At 42.7% G+C, this 26,119-nt stretch overlaps 2 protein-coding genes across 2 annotated transcripts; both read left to right on the top strand.

Moving 5' to 3' along the window:
* Positions 1–2,950: 2,950 nt before the first annotated feature.
* Positions 2,951–3,883, top strand: LOC115527729 (olfactory receptor 7A17-like). The gene has a single exon (XM_030335525.1). It carries the CDS (start codon positions 2,951–2,953, stop codon positions 3,881–3,883), a length of 933 nt encoding a protein of 310 aa, XP_030191385.1.
* A 13,806-nt stretch (positions 3,884–17,689) lies between these two features.
* LOC115527742 (olfactory receptor-like protein OLF4) lies at positions 17,690–18,559 on the top strand. The gene is made up of 2 exons (XM_030335531.1): positions 17,690–18,037; positions 18,323–18,559. Exons 1-2 carry the CDS (start codon positions 17,690–17,692, stop codon positions 18,557–18,559), a joined length of 585 nt encoding a protein of 194 aa, XP_030191391.1.
* The last annotated feature ends 7,560 nt before the right edge of the window (positions 18,560–26,119 follow it).

The raw sequence follows: 26,119 nt of genomic DNA on the forward strand, positions 1-26,119 counted from the left end.
AGGATGGGAGTAAGTATAACATGCCCAGGGCACCCACAGTCTAGCAGGGAAACATATATGGAATTAAATAAAAATTACAGTGATAACACCACATCTAAATTATCACAAAAGAAAGTCTTTTTTTTTCTTGTGGGAATGTCAAAACACACATACACACACACACACACACACACACACACACACATTCATGAAGGAGACGACTCCTTGCTGTCTGAAAGAGGAGATGGGAGTTTCAAGACAGAAGAGGTGAAAACTTCCAAATAGACCAGTGGATGATTCCAACCAGAGGGGAAGCAGGTGTGTAGGGGCTCGGAGTCTTGAGACTGGGGCTTGAGATGAAGCTACAACTCAAGTTCAATGTCGGTAGAATTGATGTGGGTAAGGCAGCATGAGTGCAAAGCTGTTGGGTCAGTCAGGGGAGGCAAGCCAAGTGTTGGAAATATGGATTTGGGGTTCATTCTCCAGGGGGGAGTCAGATGAAAGCATTAAATCAGGAAGGTGGACAGTAACGTAATTGTAATATAGAGAGATCTCTCGGGGGTAAATGTGAATATTGGCTAGAGGGGTGCTAGCCTGTGATGGGTGGAGAGAGGAAGAAAACTGAAATAAGGCTGTATAATTGGGGCCCCAGAAGTGGGGAAGTGATGGGGACTTTGAGAGAAGAAAAAGTCGGTCAAATCTCCTCACCAGTAAGAAGCAGTCATTATCAATTGAGGGAACTATGCTAAGTTCTTTATGGCGTGTTCACTAAATCTGCCAACCACCTGAGCAGGATAGATACCTCTAGCCCTACTATTTGGGGAATGATATTAGCATTTACAATAGTTTGGTTGGCAAGGTGGGGGAAGAGAAGAGAGGGAAACAAACTACAGGAGATTCATAGGGGTAGAGAGCAAACTCAGGGTTGATAGAGCAGGTGGGTGGGGATGGGCTAGATGGGTGACGGGGATTAAGGAGGGTAATTGCTGTGATGAGCACTGGGTGTTGTCAGTGATGAATCACTGAATTCTGCTCCTAAAAACAATATGTTGCACTGTATGTTACCTGAGTAGAATTTAAATGAAAAAAAGAGTAGTTTGCTTCGTTCTTCAAATTCAAAAAGCAAACATATGTAGATCCAAAATTCAAAACACGAGTCTCTGATGATGAAGGTGTTGCATTTTATATCATTTATAAGAGGTGGGGTTTTGTTAGCAAATAATCTTTTAAAATCCGCCACTTTTGTTGTACTCTGTGTATTACCCTTAGAGAATTGTGGGGGTTTTCCCTTGCTTGTTATTTAGCGGGATGTCTTGATAACTTAGACACCCTAACGTTTCCGTTTAAATAAATCGCTTTTTGCTGCTTCATTATTCTGGGCTTGAAGGAGACGTACCTGGGGTTGGGGTGTTGCCAGAACAAAAGATACATTCTCATCCGTTGCTAGGGGCCGCCTCAACTCATAGATCTTTCTCCCCACTTTTCTTGCTCTCAGTTTTTGAAAATGACATTTTAATTTCTTTAAACACTGGCTATGAAAAGTTCATATTAATGCGGAGACCCATGTTTACATGCTCATAGAAGACTTAACTACTGGAACTTGGATGTATTTTCACATCTTTAGAGGAAAGAAAATCTCTTGTCAACAGCTTGCCTTGTATCAGTGTTTACCTAATTAATGTGCCTCGAGGTGAGAATAGTCTAGTTGTGACATGGTCCTAGGAGACTAGGGGGCACGCACGTGTGTGTGTGTGTGTGCGTGTGTGTGTGTGTGTGTGTGTGTGTGTGTGTGCCATGAGCGGTTCTCAAAGCAGAGGTCCTGGAACCCATAGCTCCATAATGTGACCCTTAATATACAGATGCCAGATTATTAGCCAACACATAAAGATAAGAAGGGGGCCCATTTCTATCCAAAGATTCTTTGGAAACAAAATCAATAAAGTGCAAGGGACGCTATGTGAAGGAGGGATTCCTTGTGCCGTGAAGTTTCATCAGTACCGGGGAGGCCACCTTGTTCCTCAACATTCCCTGCCACCATCTGTCACCACTCTTCCTCTTGCTCATTCCCCTCAACGCAATGGCTTTGCTTGACCATTGAATGACCAATGAATATTGGCTTTTAAAACAACAAGCAAACCAACAAAAAGAAAGATGGTGACAGGGAGTGGGAGATACTGGCTTCCAGTTAAGGAACGAAGGACACACAGGACTAAAAGGCACGGCAAAGGGAATATAGTCAGTGATACCATCATAGCATTGTGTGGTGACAAATGGCGGCTCCATGTGGTGAGCATGGTGTGATGTGTAAAACTGTTGGATTGTACACCCCACACTGCTGTAACATGATGCATCAACCACCCTCAGGTTTTAAAAATTGATTTAAAAAAATGACTTTTCTCAGAGCCTCTGCACTGGTCGTTCCCTCTGATTGGTGTACTTTTCCCCAGAGGACTTTGTGTCTCCTTCTGTCTCCTTGACGCCTCTGTTTAGATGTGTTTTGGTATGCCCGAATAACCAGTAAAAAGTAACGTCTCCACCCGCTCTTTCCTTTACACAGGCTTTGTTTTTCTTCATAGCACCTGTCACCTTCTCATATTTTATCCACTCTTTCATTTGCTTATCCTCTGTCTCCATCACTGAACCTTATAGACTTTTATTTTTTTGACACCTGTACTCTTTGCGTGGAGATTAGTCAGTGCTCAAGGTGATTCCTCAAACGGGTGACAGAATTTCTCATTAAAACTATAGAATCCATGAGTATTAGGGGAAAAAGCTAAGTGTGGGATGTGAATTCCTATTGAAAGCTGGCATGAGGGAGTCCCCAGAGGGGACATGTTCTATCCAAAAAACTATGGATATTGAATTTTTGAAAGAAAAATAAAAATTATAGAATTTCAATGATATTTGCAATGTTCATTGTTGAGAAACTCGGTCATGCTATTTTTTGTTTCCTGATAGTCCCCTCTAGCCCATGGAACCAGGAAATGATTCACAAATTTCAGAATTTTTTCTTCTGGGATTTGCAGAGAGACCAGAACTGCAGCTCCTCATTTTTGGGCTTTTCCTCTCCATGTACCTGATCACTGTGTTTGGGAACCTGCTCATCCTCCTGGCCGTCAGCTCTGACTCCCGCCTCCACACGCCCATGTACTTCTTCCTGGCCAACCTGTCCTTTGTAGACATCTGCTTCACCTCCACCACCGTCCCGAAGATGCTCTGGAACATGCAGACCCAGACCAAAGTCATAACTTATGCAGGCTGCATCACACAGATGTATTTTTTCCTACTCTTTGCTGGATTGGACAATTTTCTACTGTCTGTGATGGCCTATGACCGGTTTGTGGCCATCTGTCAACCCTTGCACTACATGCTGATCACGAAACCCACCTACTGTGGGCTGCTTGTTCTGGTGTCCTGGATGATGAGCACCCTGAACTCCTTATTACAAACCTTAATGATGTTGTGGCTGTCCTTCTGTACAGAGGTGGAAATCTCCCACTTTTTCTGTGAAATCAATCAGGTGGTCCTGCTTGCCTGTTCTGATCCCTTTCTTAATGACATGCTGATGTATTTTGCAGCTGGATTGTTGGGTGGTGCTTCCCTAGCTGGGATCCTTTACTCTTATTCTAAGATAGTTTCTTTTGTATGTGGAATCTCATCAGCTCAGGGCAAGTATAAGGCGTTTTCCACCTGTGCGTCTCACCTCTCGGTTGTCTCCCTATTTTATTGTACTGGCCTGGGAGTGTACCTTAGCTCTGCTGCTACCCAGAGCTCCCACTCGTGTGCAACAGCCTCAGTGATGTACGCAGTCGTCACGCCCATGCTGAACCCCTTCATCTACAGCCTGAGGAACAAAGACATAAAGAGGGCTCTGAAGAGAATCGTTGGGGTTCCAGTGTTGTAAAGGCCAATTGTCCTGGGGCTGTAGATATGCCATGATTGCAGGGCTCAAAGCATCAGAGCCAGGAACTGCTATTCTTTGATCAGACTGTGGGAGTAGAATCTGCCCCTTCTATTTATTTATTGGAATTCCCATTTGTTTGATTTCAACTTCTCCATACATTTCAATAACTCACTTTATTAAGCTTCTGATCTGTCTGATATACGGTTTCTCCTTTGTCCACTCTCATACGTTCCCAATGTTTTCCCAAATGTTGGATCACAAATGCCTGTACATTTCTGTATCTTACAATGGGCAAGTTGGATTTTATTTTATTTCTTTCCAAGATTTTATTTAAATTTACATAGTTAGCATATAGTGTAGAATTGGTTTCAGTAGTATAGTTTAGTGATTCTTCACTTACCCAGTTCCCATCACAAGCACCCTTCTTAATGCCTCTCACCCATTTAGTCCATCCCCTCACCCACCTCCCTTCCAGCAACCCTCAGTTTGTTCTCTATTGTTAAGAGTCTCTTTATGATAAAAATACTCAAGGACGTAGGGATAGAAGGAACATGCCTTAACATCATAAAAGCCGTATATGAAAGTCCCAGAGATAATATCATCCTCAATGAGGAAAAATGGAGTGCTTTCCTAAGATCATGAACATGACAGGCACGCCACTCTCACCACTATAGTTCAATAGTACTTGAAGTCCTAGCCTCAGGATTCAGACAACAAAAAGAAATAAAAGGCATCCAATTTGGCAAGGAAGAAGTCAAACTTTCACTCTTTGCAGATCACATGATACTCTCCATGGAAAACCTGACTCCACCAAAAAAATGGCTAGAGCTGATACATGAATTCGATCAAGTCACAGGTTATAAAATCCATGTACAGAAATAGGTTGCATTTCTATACCCCAATAATGAAGCAGCATAAAGAGATATCAAAGAATTCATCCCATTTACAGTTGCACCAAAACACCCCAAGATACCTAGGAATAAACCTAACCAAAGAGGTAAAAAATTTATACACTGAAAACTATAGAAAGCTTATGAAAGAAATTGAAGAAGAACAAAAGAAATGGAAAAACATTCCACGTTCATGGATAGGAAGAGCAAATATTGTTAAAATATTGATCCTACCCAAAGCAATCTACATATTTAATGCAATCTCCATCAAAATATCCCAGGATTCTTCACAGGTCTAGAACAGACAATCCTAAAATCTGTATGGACCCAGAAAAGCCAAAACAATTCTGAAAAGAAAACCAAAGCTGGATGCATCACAATTCTGGACTTCAAGATGTATTTCAAAGCTGTAATCATCAAGACGGTATGGTATTGGCACAAGAACAGACAAATCGACCAATGGAACAGAATAAAATACACAGAAATGGACCCACAAACGTATGGCCAACTAATCTTTGACAAAACAGGAAATAATACCCAATGGAAAAAAGACAGTCTCTTTAGCAAATGGTGTTGGGAAAACTGGACCTCAACATACAGAAGAATGAACCTGGACCACTTTCTTACACAAGAATACACAAGAATAAACTCATGAATAAACTTATTCATACACAAGAATAAACTCAAATGGATGAAAGACCTAAACTCCGTCTAAATCCTAGAGGAGAAAAAAATCTAGGTGGAAGATGGCGGCGTAGGAGGACGCTGGGCTCACCGCGCGTCCTGCTGATCACTTAGATTCCACCTACACCTGCCTAAATAATCCAGAAAACCGCCAGAGGATTAGCAGAACGGAGTCACCGGACCCAAGTGCAGACGAGAGGCCCACGGAAGAGGGTAGGAAGGGCGGCGAGGCGGTGCGCGCTCCACGGACTGGCGGGAGGGAGCCGGGGCGGAGGGGCGGCTCGCCGGCCAAGCAGAGCCCCCGAGTCCGGCTTGCAAAAGCGGAGGGGCCTGACGGACTGTGTTCCGACAGCAAGCGCGACTTAGCGTCTGGGAGGTCATAAGTTAACAGCTCTGCTCGGAAAGCGGGAAGGCCGGAGGACAAAGGGAGGGTGAGCTGCGGAGCCCCCGGACGACAGAGCTCAGTTTGGCGGGGAACAAAGGCGCTCGCCAGCGCCATCTCCCCCGCCCATCCCCCAGCCAAAATCCCAAAGGGAACCGGTTCCGGCCAGGGAAATTGCTCGCTCCGCGCAAACACCCAACTCTGTGCTTCTGCGGAGCCAAACCTCCGGCAGCGGATCTGACTCCCTCCGGCTGCCACAGGGCCCCTCCTGAAGTGGATCACCTAAGGAGAAGCGAGCTAAGCCTGCCCCCCCTGCCGCCGTGCACCTTGCCTTCCGACCCCAGCTAATACGCCAGATCCCCAGCATCACAAGCCTGGCAGTGTGCAAGTAGCCCAGACGGGCCACGCCACCCCACAGGGAATCCCGCCCCTAGGAGAGGGTAAGAGAAGGCACACACCAGTCTGACTGTGGCCCCAGCGGTGGGCTGGGGGCAGACATCAGGACTGACTGCGGCCCCGCCCACCAACTCCAGTTATACACCACAGCACAGGGGAAGTGCCCTGCAGGTCCTCACCACACCAGGGACTATCCAAAATGACCAAGCGGAAGAATTCCCCTCAGAAGAATCTCCAGGAAATAACAACAGCTAATGAGCTGATCAAAAAGGATTTAAATAATATAACAGAAAGTGAATTTAGAATAATAGTCATAAAATTAATCGCTGGGCTGGAAAACAGTATACAGGACAGCAGAGAATCTCTTGCTACAGAGATCAAGGGACTAAGGAACAGTCACGAGGAGCTGAAAAACGCTTTAAAGGAAATGCAAAACAAAATGCAAACCACCACGGCTCGGATGGAAGAGGCAGAGGAGAGAATAGGTGAACTAGAAGATAAAGTTATGGAAAAAGAGGAAGCTGAGAAAAAGAGAGATAAAAAAATCCAGGAGTATGAGGGGAAAATTAGAGAACTAAGTGATACACTAAAAAGAAATAATATACGCATAATTGGTATCCCAGAGGAGGAAGAGAGAGGGAAAGGTGCTGAAGGGGTACTTGAAGAAATCATAGCTGAGAACTTCCCTGAACTGGGGAAGGAAAAAGGCATTGAAATCCAAGAGGCACAGAGAACTCCCTTCAGACGTAACTTGAATCGATCTTCTGCACGACATATCATAGTGAAACTGGCAAAATACAAGGATAAAGAGAAAATTCTGAAAGCGGCAAGGGGTAAACGTGCCCTCACATATAAAGGGAGACCTATAAGACTCGTGACTGATCTCTCTTTTGAAACTTGGCAGGCCAGAAAGAATTGGCACGAGATTTTCAGTGTGCTAGACAGAAAAAATATGCAGCCGAGAATCCTTTATCCAGCAAGTCTGTCATTTAGAATAGAAGGAGAGATAAAGGTCTTCCCAAACAAACAAAAACTGAAGGAATTTGTCACCACTAAACCAGCCCTACAAGAGATCCTAAGGGGGACCCTGTGAGACAAAGTACCAGAGACATCACTACAAGCATAAAACATACAGACATTACAATGACTCTAAACCCGTATCTTTCTATAATAACACTGAATGTAAATGGATTAAATGCACCAACCAAAAGACATAGGGTATCAGAATGGATAAAAAAAACAAGACCCATCTATTTGCTGTCTACAAGAGACTCATTTTAGACCTGAGGACACCTTTAGATTCAGAGTGAGGGGATGGAGAACTATTTATCATGCTACTGGAAGCCAAAAGAAAGCTGGAGTAGCCATACTTATATCAGACAAACTAGACTTTCAATTAAAGGCTGTAACAAGAGATGAAGAAGGACATTATATAATAGTTACAGGGTCTATCCATCAGGAAGAGCTAACAATTATAAATGTCTATGCGCCGAATACCGGAGCCCCCAAATATATAAAACAATTACTCATAAACATAAGCAACCTTATTGATAAGAATGTGGTAATTGCAGGGGACTTTAACACCCCACTTACAGAAAAGGATAGATCATCTAGACACACGGTCAGTAAAGAAACAAGGGCCCTGAATGAGACATTGGATCAGATGGACTTGACAGATATATTTAGAACTCTGCATCCCAAAGCAACAGAATATACTTTCTTCTCGAGTGCACATGGAACATTCTCCAAGATAGATCATATACTGGGTCACAAAACAGCCCTTCATAAGTTTACAAGAATTGAAATTATACCATGCATACTTTCAGACCACAATGCTGTGAAGCTTGAAATCAACCACAGGAAAAAGTCTGGAAAGCCTCCAAAAGCATGGAGGTTAAAGAACACCCTACTAACGAATGAGTGGGTCAACCAGGCAATTAGAGAAGAAATCAAAAAATATATGGAAACAAACGAAAATGAAAATACAACAATCCAAACGCTTTGGGACGCAGCGAAGGCAGTCCTGAGAGGGAAATACATTGCAATCCAGGCCTATCTCAAGAAACAAGAAAAATCCCAAATACAAAATCTAACAGCACACCTAAAGGAAATAGAAGCAGAACAGCAAAGGCAGCCTAAACCCAGCAGAAGAAGAGAAATAATAAAGATCAGAGCAGAAATAAACAATATAGAATCTAAAAAAACTGTAGAGCAGATCAACAAAACCAAGAGTTGGTTTTTTGAAAAAATAAACAAAATTGACAAACCTCTAGCCAGGCTTCTCAAAAAGAAAAGGGAGATGACCCAAATAGATAAAATCACGAATGAAAATGGAATTATTACAACCAATCCCTCAGAGATACAAACAACTATCAGGGAATACTATGAAAAATTATATGCCAACAAATTGGACAACCTGGAAGAAATGGGCAAATTCCTGAACACCCACACTCTTCCAAAACTCAATCAGGAGGAAATAGAAAGCTTGAACAGACCCATAACCAGCGAAGAAATTGAATGGGTTATCAAAAATCTCCCAACAAATAAGAGTCCAGGACCAGATGGCTTCCCAGGGGAGTTCTACCAGACATTTAAAGCAGAGATAATACCTATCCTTCTCAAGCTATTCCAAGAAATAGAAAGGGAAGGAAAACTTCCAGACTCATTCTATGAAGCCAGTATTACTTTGATTCCTAAACCAGACAGAGACCCAGTAAAAAAAGAGAACTACAGGCCAATATCCCTGATGAATATGGATGCAAAAATTCTCAATAAGATACTAGCAAATCGAATTCAACAGCATATAAAAAGAATTATTCACCATGATCAAGTGGGATTCATTCCTGGGATGCAGGGCTGGTTCAACATTCGCAAATCAATCAACGTGATACATCACATTAACAAAAAAAAAGAGAAGAACCATATGATCCTGTCAATCGATGCAGAAAAGGCCTTTGACAAAATCCAGCACCCTTTCTTAATAAAAACCCTTGAGAAAGTCGGCATAGAAGGAACATACTTAAAGATCATAAAAGCCATATATGAAAAGCCCACAGCTAACATCATCCTCAACGGGGAAAAACTGAGAGCTTTTCCCCTGAGATCAGGAACACGACAGGGATGCCCACTCTCACCGCTGTTGTTTAACATAGTGCTGGAAGTTCTAGCATCAGCAATCAGACAACAAAAGGAAATCAAAGGCATCAAAATTGGCAAAGATGAAGTCAAGCTTTCGCTTTTTGCAGACGACATGATGTTATACATGGAAAATCCGATAGACTCCACCAAAAGTCTGCTAGAACTGATACATGAATTCAGCAAAGTTGCAGGATACAAAATCAATGTACAGAAATCAGTTGCATTCTTATACACTAACAATGAAGCAACAGAAAGACAAATAAAGAAAATGATCCCATTCACAATTGCACCAAGAAGCATAAAATACCTAGGAATAAATCTAACCAAAGATGTAAAGGATCTGTATGCTGAAAACTATAGAAAGCTTATGAAGGTAATTGAAGAAGATTTAAAGAAATGGAAAGACATTCCCTGCTCATGGATTGGAAAAATAAATATTGTCAAAATGTCAATACTACCCAAAGCTATCTACACATTCAATGCAATCCCAATCAAAATTGCACCAGCATTCTTCTCAAAATTAGAACAAGCAATCCTAAAATTCATATGGAACCACAAAAGGCCCCGAATAGCCAAAGGAATTTTGAAGAAGAAGACCAAAGCAGAAGGCATCACAATCCCAGACTTTAGCCTCTACTACAAAGCTGTCATCATCAAGACAGCATGGTATTGGCACAAAAACAGACACACAGACCAATGGAATAGAATAGAAACCCCAGAACTAGACCCACAAACGTATGGCCAACTCATCTTTGACAAAGCAGGAAAGAACATCCAATGGAAAAAAGACAGCCTCTTTAACAAATGGTGCTGGGAGAACTGGACAGCAACATGCAGAAGGTTGAAACTAGACCACTTTCTCACACCATTTACAAAAATAAACTCAAAATGGATAAAGGACCTAAATGTGAGACAGGAAACCATCAAAACCTTAGAGGAGCAAGCAGGAAAAGACCTCTCTGACCTCAGCCGTAGCAATCTCTTACTCGACACATCCCCAAAGGCAAGGGAATTAAAAGCAAAAGTGAATTACTGGGACCTTATGAAGATAAAAAGCTTCTGCACAGCAAAGGAAACAACCAACAAAATGAAAAGGCAACCAACGGAATGAGAAAAGATATTTGCAAATGACATATCGGACAAAGGGCTAGTATCCAAAATCTATAAAGAGCTCACCAAACTCCACACCCAAAAAACAAATAACCCAGTGAAGAAATGGGCAGAAAACATGAATAGACACTTCTCTAAAGAAGACATCCAGATGGCCAACAGGCACATGAAAAGATGTTCAGCGTCGCTCCTTATCAGGGAAATACAAATCAAAACCACACTCAGGTATCACCTCACGCCAGTCAGAGTGGCCAAAATGAACAAATCAGGAGACTATAGATGCTGGAGAGGATGTGGAGAAACGGGAACCCTCTTGCACTGTTGGTGGGAATGCAAATTGGTGCAGCCGCTCTGGAAAGCAGTGTGGAGGTTCCTCAGAAAATTAAAAATAGACCTACCCTATGACCCAGCAATAGCACTGCTAGGAATTTATCCAAGGGATACAGGAGTACTGATGCATAGGGGCACTTGTACCCCAATGTTCATAGCAGCACTCTCAACAATAGCCAAATTATGGAAAGAGCCTAAATGTCCATCAACTGATGAATGGATAAAGAAATTGTGGTATATATACACAATGGAATACTACGTGGCAATGAGAAAAAATGAAATATGGCCTTTTGTAGCAACGTGGATGGAACTGGAGAGTGTAATGCTAAGTGAAATAAGCCATACAGAGAAAGACAGATACCATATGGTTTCACTCTTATGTGGATCCTGAGAAACTTAACAGGAACCCATGCGGGAGGGGAAGGAAGAAGAAAAAAAAAAAAAAAGAGCTTAGAGTGGGAGAGAGCCAAAGCATAAGAGACTGTTAAAAACTGAGAACAAACTGAGGGTTGATGGGGGGTGGGAGGGAGGGGAGGGTGGGTGATGGGTATTGAGGAGGGCACCTTTTGGGATGAGCACTGGGTGTTGTATGGAAACCAATTTGTCAAAAAATTTCATATTAAAAAAAAATAAAAAAATAAAAATTCAAATCTAACTTTAAAAAGGTAAAAAAAAAAAAAATCCTAGAGGAGAAAACAAGCAACAACCTCTTTGACCTCAGCCACAGCAACTTCTTACTTGACATGTCTCCAGAGGCAAGGGAAATAAAAGCAAAAATGAACTTTTGGGATCTCATCAAGATAAAAAGCTTCTGCACAGTGAAGGAAATAATCAGTAAAACTACAAGGCAACTGAAGGAATGGGGGAAGATATTTGCAAATAACATATCAGATAAAAGGTTAATATCAAAAATTTACAAATAACTTATCAAATTCAACACTCAAAAAAACAAACAATCCAGTGAAGCATTGGCAAAAGAAATGAGTAGACACTTTTCCAAGAAAAACCTTCAGATGGCTAATAGACACATGAAAAGATGCTCAACATCTCTCATAAGGAAAATATAAATCAAAACCACAATGAGTTACCACCTCACACCTGTCAGAAGGGCTAAAATTTAACAACTCAGGAAACAACAGATGTTGGCAAGGATGCAGAAAAGTGGAACCCTTTTGCACTCCATTTGGGAATGCAAACCGGTGTAGCCACTCTGAAAACAGTATGGAGGTTCCACCAAAAAATAAAAATAGAACTACCCTACGGGGCAGCAATTGCATTACTAGCTCATTATCCAAGGGACACAGGAGTGGTGGTCGAAGGGTCACGTGTACTCCAATATTTATAGCAGCACTATCATCAATCCACAAAGAATGGAAACAGCCCAAATGTCCATTGACTGATGAACTGATAAGGAAGAAGTGGTATATATACATACATACATATATATATGTGTGTGTGTGTGTATATATATATATATATATACACACACACACTGGAATATTACTCAGTGATCCATAAGAATCAAATCTTGCCATTTGCAACATGGATGGAACTAGAGTATTTTATGCTAAGCAAATCTGGTCAGTCAGAAAAAGGCAAATATCCTATAATTTCACTCCTACGTGGAATTTAAGAAACAAAACAGATGATCATAGGAAAATGTAAGCAAAAATAAGATACAGAGATGGAGACAAACCATAGAAGACTCTTAAAGACAGAAAACAACTGATGGTTACTGGAGGGGAGGTGGATGCAGGAATGGGCTAGATGGGTGATGGGTATTAAGGAGGCCACTGGTGATAAGCATTGGGTGTTAGATGTAAGTGATGAATCATTAAATTCTATTCCTGAAATCATTATTACACGATATGTTAACTAACTTGGTTGAATAAAAAAATAAATAAATAAAAGTAAAAAAATATGTAAATAACTCATACAACTAAACAGCCACAAAAAACAATGGGCAGAGAATCTTAATAGACATTTCTCTAAAGGAGACATCCAGGGGCGCCTGGGTGGCTCAGTCAGTTAAGTGTCCAACTTCAGCTCAGGTCACGATCTCACGGTCCGTGGGTTCGAGCCCTACGTCGGGCTCTGGGCTGATGGCTCAGAGCCTGGAGCCTGCTTCCGATTCTGTGTCTCCCTCTCTCTCTGCCCCTCCCCCGTTCATGCTCTGTCTCTCTCTGTCTCAAAAATAAATAAAAAACGTTAAAAAAAATTTAAAAATAAATAAAAAATAAATAAAAAATAAGAAAAATAAAGGAGACATCCAGATGGCCAACAGACAAATGAAAATATGCTCAGCATTTCTCATCATCAAGGAAATGTAAATCAAAACCACAATTGAGATACCAACTCACACATGTCAGAAAGGCTAAAATCAAAAACACAACAAACAACAAATGCCGGTGACAATGTGGAGAAAAAGGTACCTTGCACACTTTGGGTTGGAATGCAAACTGGTGCAGCCGCTGTGGAAAACAGTGTGGAGGGGCCTCAAAATTTAAAAATAGGACTACCTTACAATCCAAGAATTCCACTACTGTTTCCAAAGAAAACAAAAATGCTAAATTGAAAAGATATACGCACCCCTATGTTTATTGCAGCATTCTTTACAATAGACAGGATACAGAAGCGACCTAAGTGTCTATCAATAAATGAATGGATAAGGAAAATGTGGAACACAAACACACACACACACACACACACACACACACACACGAATATTTATCTGATGTGTCATTCACAAACATCTTCTCCCATTCTTTGGGCAGCCTTTTAATTCTCTTGCTTGTTTTCTTCACTGTGCAGAAGATTTTTACTTTGCTGAAGGTCCAATAGTTCATGTTTGCTTTTGCTTCCCTTGCCTCCTGCAACATGTCTAATAAGAAGTTGCTAAATCCGAGGCCAAAGAAATAGCTACCTGTTTTCTCCTCCAGGATTTTGATGGTTTCCTGCCTCACGTTTAGGTCTTTTGTCCATTTGGAATTTATCTTTGTGTACGGTGTAAGCAAGTGATCCAGCTGACTTTGCATGTTGCTACCCAATTTTCCAGCATCATTTTTGAAGAGACCGCCTTTTTTCCATTGGATATTCTTTCCTGCTTTGGTGAAGATTGCCCATATTATTGTGGGTCCATTTCTGGGTTCTCTATTGTGTTTCATTGATCTGTGTGTCTGTTTTTGTGCCAGTACCATACTGTCTTGATGACTACAGCTTTGTAATACACCTAGAATTACCAAATGTTTTATAAATGTCAACTTTTAACCTGTATTAAAAATACAAAACTCCTAGTTGATTTGTCAAAAGAATTATGAATCCAAGGATTATTGTACCCTTGGTTTTACAGCAAATGAACACATCTTTGCTTGGTGGAGAGGGAATAGGTATTTTCTAGACTATCAGGAGTAGTGTTCTCACCACAACCCATGTTTTAAAGAACCAAGGGTCATAGTCAACACAGGTTCCTGAGCCATAGATTTGGAAAAAAACTTTCACTCAGGTCCATGAAAAGTTTCAATGTTAGAGCTCTGGAAGCCAGGAAAGTTCGAGGAGGAGTAATAAAAATCGGATATGCCTGAATTCTAACCTGTATCTTGGGAACAGAGAATCTACAGGAAAAAATTCCATGCTCTCCAGATATGTTCCCATGGGGACACGGGCTCAGGGGTTGGAGTAATAATGGGAAATGTGTCTAAGGAGTTGGTGCAGAGAACATATACAGCAAACATAAGGAGCTATAAATATTTCCTCTGCTGCAGATCCAGACATGTTTAACCCGAAGCTGGAGGAGACGTGGTTTTTGCATTTGGATTCTTAAGCCTGGCTTGAATGCTTCACTCCTTCCTGTCCTGGGAATACAGCTTCACTCTCGATCATCAACCAACAGGAAGGAATTCAGACTTCCACCTGGAGACGTTCCTGTCACAGACCCCATCCAGGTGAGGCTCAGAGCTCAGCAGGTATTTCAGGAAAGGTTCAGAGAGATTGGTAGCTGGAAGCTATTTAATAGACTATTTAATAGACTATTTAATAGACTATTTAATAGTCTGTGAGAATATTAAAAGGAACTACACCCACGAAGACTCATGAGGGAGAGGACTCCTTGCTTCAGAAAGAGGAGATAGGATTTTCAGGATAGAGAAGAGGTGAAAAACTCCAAACGGACCAGGGGGTGACTCCAAGCAGAGGGAAGCAGGGGTGTAGAGGCTCCGAGACCTGAGCCGGGCCTTCCGGGGAAGCTACAACTCAGGCTCAGTGTGTGTGAGATCGAAGGGGTGAGGCGGTGTGAGTGTAAAGCTGGTGGGTCGGTCAGGGGAGGCAAGCCAAGTGTTGGAAGGTATGGGATTGGGGGTTCATTCTCCAGGGGGGGTCACTGGGAAGGGGTTAAGGTGGATAGTCGTGTAATTGCAATATTAGAAAGACCTCTTGGGTAATTGTGACCATTGGCTAGAGAGGTGCCAGCCCATGATAGGTGGAGACAGGACAAGGAACTGAAATAAGGCGGTGGATTTGGGACCCCAGAGGTGGGGAAGCGATGGGGACTTTGAGAGAAGAAAAAAAATCAGCCAAATCTCCTCACCAGTGAGAAGCACTCATTGTCAACACAGGGAGCTGTGCTAAGCTCTATATGGCGTATTCACTAAATCTGCCAACTACCTGAGCAGGATAGATACCTCTAGCCCTACCATTTGGGGAAGGATATTAGCATTTACAATAGTTTGGTTGGGAAGGTGGGGGGAAAGAAGGGAGGGAAACAAACCAGAAGAGACTCATAACGATAGAGAACAAATTGGGGGTTGATGGAGGCAGGTGGATGGGGATGGGCTAGATGGGAGCCCATGAGCACTGGGTGGGGTAAGTGATGAATCACTGAATTCTGCTCCCGAGACCAATATTACACTGTATGTTACCTGACGAGAGTTTACAGGGGAAGAAAAAGAATAGTTTGGCTGGTTCTCCAAGTCCAAAGCAAACCTGTGGAGATCCCCAATTCAAAACTGGTTTAGGATTGTAAAAGTTAGCATTTTATATCATTTAGAAAAGTTGTTCTTTAGCAAATAATTTTCTAAAACCCCCCACTTTTCTTGTACCCTGTGTATTTCCTTTTGTGAATTGTGGGTGTCTTCCCTTGTTATTCTGGTGGGATGTCTTGATAACATGAAGACATTCCTACTTTTTCTTTTGGATAAATTGCCTTTTGCTGCTTTATTATTCTGGGCATCAAGGAGATGTACCTGGGGTTGGGGTGTCGCCAGAACCAGGGACACTTTCTCGTCATCATCACCAGGGGCCACCTGAGCTCATTAGATCTTTCTCCCCACTTTTCTCGCTCTTAGTTTTTGAATTTGATTTTTGTTTCTGTAAATACTGGACACAAAATGATCACCTTAAAATCGAGACCCATGTCTACATGCTCACGGGAGACTTAACTACTAGAATTTGGATGTTTTTGCAACTTATAGGAAAGACAATCTGATATTGCACAGCTTGCCTTGTATCATTGTTTGCCTAATTATTGCGACTGGAGGTGAGAATAGTCTGGTTGTGACATGGTCCAAGGAGGCTATAGAGCGTGTGTGTGTGTGTGTGTGATGAGCAGGTCTCAAGACAGAGGTCCTGGAACCCATACCTCCAATACATGACCCTTAAAATACAGGTGCCAGATTAGTACCGACAATGAATATAAGAAGGGTGCCCGTTTCTATTCAAAGATTCCTTGGAGAGGAAATTAATAAAGTGCAAGGAACACCATGTGAAGGAGGGGTTCCTTGTGCCGGGAAGTTTCATCAGTGTCTGGGAGGCCACCTCATTCCTCAACATACCCTGCCACCACCTGTCATCAGTCTTCCTCTCGCTCCTTCCCCTGGACACACTGGCTTTCTTTTGAGCCTGGGTCTTTAACACGATATGCAAACAACAAAAGGCAGGATGGTGAAGGGGAGTGGGAGACACTGGCTTCCGGTTAAGGAATTCCTTCCATGTTCAGGAAGGGGAGACTCAGAGGAGGTAAAGGCCCAACGGAGGGAATACTGGCAGTGATGCTGTCACAGGCTGTGTGGTGACAGATGGCAGCTCCATGCCTGGTGAGCAGGGCGTGATGTTGACACTTGTTGAATCACTGTGTGGCGCCCCCCTAAACTAACGTGACCTGGTGTGTCGACCACCCTCATGCTTTAAAAAATTAATTTAGAAAAACCCACGTCTTTCCTCAGAGCCGTCGCACCTATAGTTCCCTCCGATGGGCACGCTCTTCCCCAGAGGACCTTGTGTCTCCTGTCTCCTCGAGGGCTCTGTTTACATGTGTGCCGGTGTGCCCGAACAACCAGGAAGAGCCATCCCTCCATCCACGCTTCCCTTTACACAGGCTTTGTTTTTCTTCACGGCACCTGTCACCTCCTGATATTTTATCTGGTCTTTATTTCCTTATCCCCTTTCTCCATCACTGAAACCTTCAGGCTTTTGTTTCTAGACACTTATACGCTTTGTGTGAAGGTTAGTCAGTGCTCAAGGTTATTCCTCAAACGCGTGACAGAATTTCTCATTAAAAGTAAAGAAAACATGAGCACTTGGGGAAAATGTTAAGTGTGGGAAGTGAATACCTATTCAGAGCTGGCATGGAGATGCTGAGAGGGGACAAGTTCCATACAAAAACGATGGATATTCACTTTTGATGCAAAATAAGAATTGTAGCATTTCAATGATATTTGCAATGCTCATTATTGAGAAAATCAGTCATGTTATTTTTTTGTGTTCCCTGGTAGTCACCTCCAGCACATGAATCCAGGAAATGATACACAAATTTCAGAATTTTTTCTTCTGGGATTTTCAGAGGGCCCAGAACTGCAGCCCCTCATATTTGGGCTTTTCCTCTCCATGTACCTGATCACTGTGTTTGGGAACCTGCTCATCATCCTGGCCGTCAGCTCTGACTCCCGCCTCCACACCCCCATGTACTTCTTCCTGGCCAACCTATCCTTTGGTGACATCTGCGTCACCTCCACCACCGTCCCAAAGATGCTTTGGAACATCCAGACACAGAGCAAACACATAACCTATGAGGACTGCATCACACAGATGTATTTTTTCCTGCTCTTTGCAGGATTAGACATCTTTCTTCTGACAGTGATGGCCTATGACCGCTTTGTGGCCATCTGTCACCCCCTACACTACATGGTCATCATGAATCCCCGGCTCTGTGGACTGCTGGTTCTGGTGTCCTGGATCATGTGTGTCCTGAATTCCTTGTTACAAACCTTAATGGTGTTGGGGCTGTCCTTCTGTACAACCTTGGAAATCTCCCACTTTTTCTGTGAACTTAATCAGATGATCCAACTTGCCTGTCCTGACACCTTTATTAATAACTTGGTGATGTATCTTGCAGCTACCCTGCTGGGTGGTGCTTCCTTGGCCGGGATCCTTTACTCTTACTCTAAGATAGTTTCCTCCATACGTAGGATCTCATCAGCTCTGGGCAAGTATAAGGCATTTTCCACCTGTGCATCTCACCTCTCGGTTGTCTCCTTATTTTATTGTACGAGCCTAGGAGTGTACCTCAGCTCTGCTTCTACCCAGAGCTCCCACTCGAGTGCCACAGCCTCGGTGATGTACACGGTGGTCACGCCCATGATGAACCCCTTCATCTACAGCCTGAGGAACAGAAACATAAAGAGGGCTCTGAAAAGAATCGTTGGGGTTCCAGCAATGCATGGGACATTCATCCTGAGGCTAAAGACGTGCCCATGATTGCAGGGCTCAGAGCCTCAGAGCCAGGAACTGCTAATCTTTGATCACACTGGGGAAGTAGAATCTGCTCCTTCTATTTACTTCCTGGCATTTCTGTTTGTTAGAATTCAACTTTTCTATACATTGAGGTAACTCACTTTATCAAGCCTCCATTCTGTCTGATATACCATTTCACCTTTGTTCACTTTCATACGTTCCCAAATGTTTTCCCAGTGTTTTCCCAAATGTTGGATCACAAATGCCTGGAAATTTCTGTATCTTACAATGGGCAAGTTGGTCTCCTTAAAAATAATTTCATTTCAACTGATTTATACCATGCCATATAAATTTTCCCTAATTTTCCCCAAAGAATAATCCCAAGGTGAGTTATTCATGTGGAAAAACACTACACTTGGCCCCTAGGCCCCCTATATAATTTTATTGTAGATGAAAATACAAAACCACTGCTTTCACCTGGAATCTGCCAATCTCTTTTAAGTCCCTTCCTTAAGAACTCTTTGATGATGTGGACTCTAGCAGGGGTCCATTTAAGCCTCAGGCTATTGACACCAATGCTTAGGTAGGAAAAGCCAGGCATTTGCATATGCCCTTGTGCTTGTGGACATTCCCACAAGTGTTTCCCTGACCAGAGCCTATGCTGTGACTGCCCTGGCCTTTGGGTTCTTATTTTGGTCACACCTCAGCAACACCCACCGGAGGACTCTAAAAACACAAGGTTCATTGCTCACAAATGTTGAGGGCACATGGGATTCCCAAAGGCCATTGAAGGAGGTCTCAGAGAGGGAGAGACTTTAACAGGGAAGGAAAGAGAGCACTATGAAGGATCTGGCTCTTGGGGGGGTCCATGGGAGGAGTGACTATGTTTTTCTGGGCTCATTTTTTATGGATGAATTTAAAACACGAGTGGAGTTGGAGGATGGGCCAAATGGGCCAAGGAGAGGGGGAATGGAGGTATGGAATGATAAATAATGAGAATGGAAGACACAGTGTATGGAACATAGTCATCGATGATGTACTAGCGGTAATGGGACAGGTGTCAGTACACCTGTGTGAGCCCCGCATAAAGTACAGAGAAGTTGAATCACTGTATTGCAGACCTGAAACTAAGGTAACATCGTGTGTCAACTACGCTCATGTAAACAGTTAAAGAAAAAGAATAATAAAATATTATCCCCCAGTACTCAAAAATAACAACAGCAAAAACCAGACAAAAAGCCAAGTAATGGAATGTGGGCACTGAACGGGAAAAGCGGGTCACTCACACTTGTTACCTAGATTACCAGGGCTTTCTAATGGGGGAATTTGTGGGAGGGGGGGGCCTGCATGATTGTATAGTAACTGAATCATACGCCTGGCAATGTGTTAATATGAACGGTGGTCTTTGAAATGGGTGCCTCAGAAGTGAAAAGCCTAATGTCAGGCAATTACTGTACAAACAGGCTTCTGTGTCTCCTAACTGGACTCGTTGTTGTTGTTGTTGTTGTTGTTTTTCTGTTATTCAGCCAGGTGTCCAGGGGCCTATCATAGCCACTGGCAAAACCGATGAGAAAATATGTACCTCCCCGTGGAGTCAACATGGAAAGACAAATTGGAATAAACAGATTGATCTAATATGTTCTTGGTGTCAGAGGAGACCATAAACCCGAGGAAGCAAAACACCCATTGTGTTCCTATGCAAAATATTTCTTTTTCATGCGCTGCCTCTATTTATTGAAGCATGGAGGCTTTTGTCCGCAGCTGAGGTGGTTTGTTCACTGAGGTAAGGGGTTGCTTAGTGTCTTCTGTTTTATCTCCGGATTCGCTTCCCGTTTCTTCTGAAAGCTTTGCAACGCTACCTACTATCATGAGTCTTCCTACCGTCGCATGAAATAGGTTCCTTTTCCCAGTATTTGTCACAAATGATGGCAAATGAACAGTATCAGCCCCACCCATTTTGTGCCTCCGTCCCGCTCGGAAATCGCTCCCACCTGCACGACAAGAGGATGCTTCACACGAGAGCTGGATGTCCTGCTGGCATGAGGCTCAGGGTCCCCAGTTGTTCTGCACAAACGTGCATGTCCTTCAAACTCTCCCAGTTACCCAGAAGGGAGCCCACTTGTTCGTAACGTCGTGGGAAACAAACTCGAATCACAGAACGATCACGAGCGCTCTCCTCAACGGCAGATCATTTGCCACAAATAAAAATCAGCACATTTTCTAAGTGTCTAAGGTCCGTTCGCTTGGGTTATTGTGTCAGTCAGCTATTGCTGTATAACAGGCGGTCCTTGTCAAATGAGATATCGTAATACCTTTAAAATCAAATGGAATCATGTGCGGGGGAGCGTTTCTGATCTCTGCTGGGCTCCTCGTGGGTCTGGGGTCAGGTGTGAATCTCTACATTGTGTTTCTCAGGCTCATGGGTGGTGTTGGGCTTGGCTGTAGTGCTCTTCTGTCTTCAACCAATTTATGGTCAGATACGGTTCCCATATGGAGGTTAATCTTTTCTTTATGGAAACAAACTGCTTTATCATGTGAATTACTTAAATGTAATTCCATGGTTCATACATCCATATTAACATTTGGCTTCCTTCCCCATTAGAAGTGCTATCTCCCAGCTCTCTTAAGTGGGAATCAGCTACCCATTCTCTAGATCCTAACCTTAGCCATGCCCCATTCGATTTTTTCCACTGAATTAAATCATCGGAGTGTAATTACACACTATAACCTGCATATGTAAAGTGTGCGCTTTGGTGAATTAAAGGAGCCACACGCAAATGAACAGTAGATATTTCGAGTTTCTATTTCTGTATATTTTAATACTATCATATAAGCTTTAACTGCTTTGTTGGAGAGTTTCTTTTCTAAGTTGATTTATTTATTTTGAGAGAGAGAGAGAGAGAAGGAGAGAGAGAGAGATGGGGGAGGGGCAGAGACAGGGAGAATCCCAAGCAGGCTCCACAGTGTCAGCCCTGATGCAGGGCTCAGTGCTGTGATATTAGGTAACTTCTAAACATTCAAGCATCCTGAGACTTTGCTGAATTCATGTGTCAGCTCTAGCAGTTTTTTGGTGGAGTCTTTCGAGTTTTCCACGTAGAGTATCATGTCATCTGCAAAACGTGAAAGTTTGACTTCTTTGCCAATTTGGATGCCTTTATTTCATTTTGTTGTCTGATTGCTGAGGCTAGGACTCCCAACACTATGTTAAACAACAGCAGTGAGAGTCGACATCCCTGTCATGCTCCTGATCTTTGGGGGAAATCTCTCAATCTTTTCCCATGGAGGGTGATCATTAGCTGTGGGCCTTTTTTGTATGGCTTTTATGGTGTTAAGGTATGTTCCTTCTATCCCGACTTTCTTGAGGATTGTTATCAAGAAAGATTCTGTATTCTGTTGAATGCTTTTTCTGCATCCACTGACAGGATCATATGGTTCTTGTCCTTTCTTCTATTAATGTGATGTATCACATTGATTTGCAAATATTGAACCAGACTTGCAGCTCAGGAATGAATCCCATGTGATCATGGTGAATAATTCTTTGGATACACTGTTGAATTCAATTTGCTAGTATCTTGTTAAGAATTTTTGCAGGATATAAAATCAATGTACAGAAATCGGTTGCATCTCTACAGCAATAATGAAGCAACAGAAAGAGAAATCAAGGAATTGATCCCATATACATAGACATGGAGGAAACTGTAACTCACAGTGGTGCTGTGAGTTTACTCATCAGGAAGGGGTCACATTCATGGAAAAGGAAGAACAAAAAACCTAACTGCAGTTACTACTTCCAAACTGGTCTCTTGGGATCAGAGATTCATTAGAGAAATGTCCTTTGTGTGCCAAAGGGTTGTCCACTTGGGAGCCATGCTGGAGTAAGAAGAGAGACATGTACCTAACGAGCAGATACAGGGTGACAAAAATACCTCCTAGTCTCCTGTCTGTCAGTGTGTGCAACCTTAGACAGGAATGGGTGTGGTTTTCATCTGGTGTTCTGGGTACTAATATTGGCTGGGGGCTGATGCGTCTCTGACCTTCCTGCTTTCTCCATTGAGGAGAAAATGATCTATAATCTAGCATCCAGGGAGGAATTCAGCATTCAGGAAGGGATTCAGACTTCCACAAGGACCCCTTCCTGTCAGACAACTCAGCCTGGTCATCCGTGGATGAGAGGGTCAGAGAGAGTGGAAGTCGAGGACATTAAATGTCATCTACTGAGGGCCAATCCAATTTAGCCCAGAGCATATCGCTGTGTCTGTGTGTTTTCTCGCTTAATTAAGTTATAATGTATTTATTCAGTGCTAATGTCAGTTTCGCCGAATGACTGCCGTTCACACTTTTGAAGATCTTTCTTATTCTATATCATTCAATTGCTATTATGGCCGTGCTAGAAAAAATATGTTGAGATTGTTAAATTCACTGTGTGTTTCTCATGGAGTATAATTTTGTCCCCCAGGGGACATTGATCAATGTCTGGAGACACTTTGTCTGTCATGCTGGAGAGGGGTGCACAGAGGTCAGGAATGCTCTGAACATCTTACAGGGCACAGGACGCTCCCCACCACAGGGCAGGCTCTGGGCAGGATGGGTGCAGAGACTGGGAAGCTCCTGGTGACAGAATGTCAATATCTGTAATACAGCTGCTTTCAGGTTCTGCCTTCAACCTTGTAACACTTACTCTTAGGCCAACAAATTCAGAATAACCCTTTGGCTCCTATTTGAAAGTTTCAACCACAAACAATGTAACAGCCCTGTAAGTTTTTTTCCAAGCTGCTGGGTGAAGGAGACAGTTCTTGTTATTTTCCTAAGCCATCCCTCAGTTTCAGCCAAGGTCATATGTTTGATGACCGTCTGGTTGGTTTTATTATTATTATATGCCCATAGGTTATTCTCTCTCTCTCTCTCTTTTATTTTTAAAACATTATCAACATTTCTTTTTTTTTTTAAATTTTTTTTTCAACGTTTATTTTTATTTTTGGGACAGAGAGAGACAGAGCATGAACGGGGGAGGGGCAGAGAGAGAGGGAGACACAGAATCCGAAACAGGCTCCAGGCTCTGAGCCATCAGCCCAGAGCCTGACGCGGGGCTCAAACTCACAGACCGCGAGATCGTGACCTGGCTGAAGTCGGACGCTTAACCGACTGCGCCACCCAGGCGCCCCAACATTATCAACATTTCAAATGATTTCCTGAGATCATTGTTTCTCAATTGATTTTTGCAACATATTTTGATCATACAATTTTTAAATTTTATTTAAATAAATCTATCCTCTTACTTCTGAGATTATGGCTTTGTTTAGTGGGTTTGCTCACCTGTGAATGTTATATGTAGTTTCCTTGATGTTCTGCTATATTATATGGTTAAACTTACACTGAGGTCATAATCCCTCTGAATTTTTGTGAAGTGTCTGAGGAGGGGACCAGTTTCATATTCTTCCAGATAGATATCCATTGATGCCAGTATTAGTTTAGACATCCCTTTATTCTAGATGTTATTTCGCAATTCAACCTTTTCCAATGAAATTGAAATACAACCTTGCCATATGGTCAATGTCCTTATACATTGAGACCTAATTTCTGAGTCATCCCACAAATACAAACTGAGCATTGTAGGAACATTATATATTACATTTTTTCGCGTGTAGGCCATTGACAATTTAAATATGAATCCATGTTGATAGCATTAACAATTGCTTTTTTAGCCAATTTCAATTAGTTTTTAGTTTTCACATAATTTTGCTGTGGACAGTTGTTTGGAAACTAGTCATTTTAACCTGGTTTCATTATCCCTTATTTTTTAAATTCTATAATTTTTCATATCCTTGGGGTTTTCATACTAACCATATATTCACACACATTTGTGACAAAAACAAAAGCAAACAAAGAAGGTGAAATCCCTTCACTAGTGTATGTTTCTGTGTAGCACCAAGGACAGAGAACAATAATATAAATATACGGATGGCATCATGCGGTCAAGCATAATCATATGAAACAAGTTATTTGGTACAAAACTGGACTGTCGTGATGTTGGGAACATTACAGAGCATGGTCTGGGGAAGCCTCTGTCCACTGGCTGACATACAGAATGAGGATTCGAGGTGCCCCTTGGGTTTGTGAAAAAGAGACCAATACCCAGAGTCCAAGAGTGTCAATGAGAGGACGTCACATAGGGAAGGGAGAGGAGCCCCTGGGTGGCTCAGTGGGTTAAGAGACCTCTTCTTGGTTTCGGTTCAGCTCAGATCTCACCATTCGTGAGATCCAGCCCCATGTTGGGCTCTGTGCTGACAGCATGGAGCCTGCTTGGGACTCTCTCTGTCCCTCCCCTGCTTTGTGCTCTCTCTCTCACCCTCCCTCCCCTGCTTGTGCTCTCTCTCTGTCAAAGAAATAAACATTAAAAAGAGAACGGGATAACAGGGCTGCCCTCACCTGCTGTCAGCCCCCATGAAGAGGAATTGCCCAAGTAATGATGCGAGAGGCACGTGAAAGCGAAGTCTTCTGTGGTTGACCTTGTAACTGCGCACCTTGCAGCCAATCGTGTGTGCTTCCTTTTGTGAAGTGTTGGCTTATCCCCTTGCTCATTTTTTCCCTTGGCCCCGCCATATGTAAGGTGTTTGACATTAGGAAGATATCGGCACTTTCGTCTTTGGGGGGACGTAAATGTGTTCTCACATGGTTTTTGCTGGGCATCGGGGGAGGTGGTCGGGTGCAAAGCTGCCAGAAGCAAGGAGGTTACTGTTGGTCACAGTCCCTCGGGGACCCCCTGAGCTTACTGGATCCTTGAATTTCAATAAATAAAGTTTAAAAAGTTGGGGTACAAACCTCTTTGGCTGTGTAATAGTTTAGCAGAAACAATCAGGAATTTCATTATTAGGTCACAACTTAAGAGTCATCATTTACTCGCTCATGATGAAGTATTTATTAATTATAAGAGATACATTTCGATTTTCTGCAGCATAGACTAGCTTAGCACACTAAAGGGATTCTATGGTTTAATTTTGACAAAAGTACAATCTATGATGTAGTACTTTCATGAGCTGTATTTGCTATTGTAGAAATGGGCTCAGAGGAATTCAATGTGCTGCTCAAAGGCACAAACCAATCAGCATGTAGTCTTAATTGGAATGATGTCGGGATGTTTCCGGTTCTGAAACTCTGGGAGGTGGTTCCCAACCAGAGCTGCTCTTGGGACTTTTGTCCATGTCTGAAGAGGTGCTTCTGAATACCTTCAGCGGCAGGACAGCACCCGACAAAAATAGTTATCCAGCTCCAAGGGTCAATGGCGAGAAGGTGATGAAACCTGTCCCACACTAAGGTTTCTCCACTCCTTGTGCACACAATTCACTAGAGACTGTAGTTGAAATGCAAATTCTGATTCCTCAGGTCTCCAGGGGCCCCGAGGACCCTGCTTCTCTAACAAGCTCCCTGGTGGTGGTGATGCTGCGGGTCCTGGATGTGGAGCCCAGACTGAGAGCAATTTAAGAGAAATTTAGGAGAAATTTCCCTCATTAGGTCCCTCGTTAGGAGAAATTTAAGTTAGAATTAAAGTTGTGAAGATGGCAATACTAACCCGAAGATCTACAGATT

This window comes from Lynx canadensis, chromosome A2 (assembly GCF_007474595.2).
Source record: "Lynx canadensis isolate LIC74 chromosome A2, mLynCan4.pri.v2, whole genome shotgun sequence".
Lineage (NCBI taxonomy): Eukaryota > Metazoa > Chordata > Mammalia > Carnivora > Felidae > Lynx > Lynx canadensis.

What these genes read in the sequence shown, in the direction of transcription:
- LOC115527729 (XM_030335525.1), top strand. Translation starts at nt 2,951, where the DNA reads ATGGAACCAGGAAATGATTCACAAATTTCAGAATTTTTTCTTCTGGGA.
- LOC115527742 (XM_030335531.1), top strand. Translation starts at nt 17,690, where the DNA reads ATGTACCTGATCACTGTGTTTGGGAACCTGCTCATCATCCTGGCCGTC. An exon ending in TGCTGGTTCTGGTGTCCTGG is followed by an intron (nt 18,038 to 18,322) that starts ATCATGTGTGTC and finishes TGTGCATCTCAC; the next exon opens with CTCTCGGTTGTCTCCTTATT.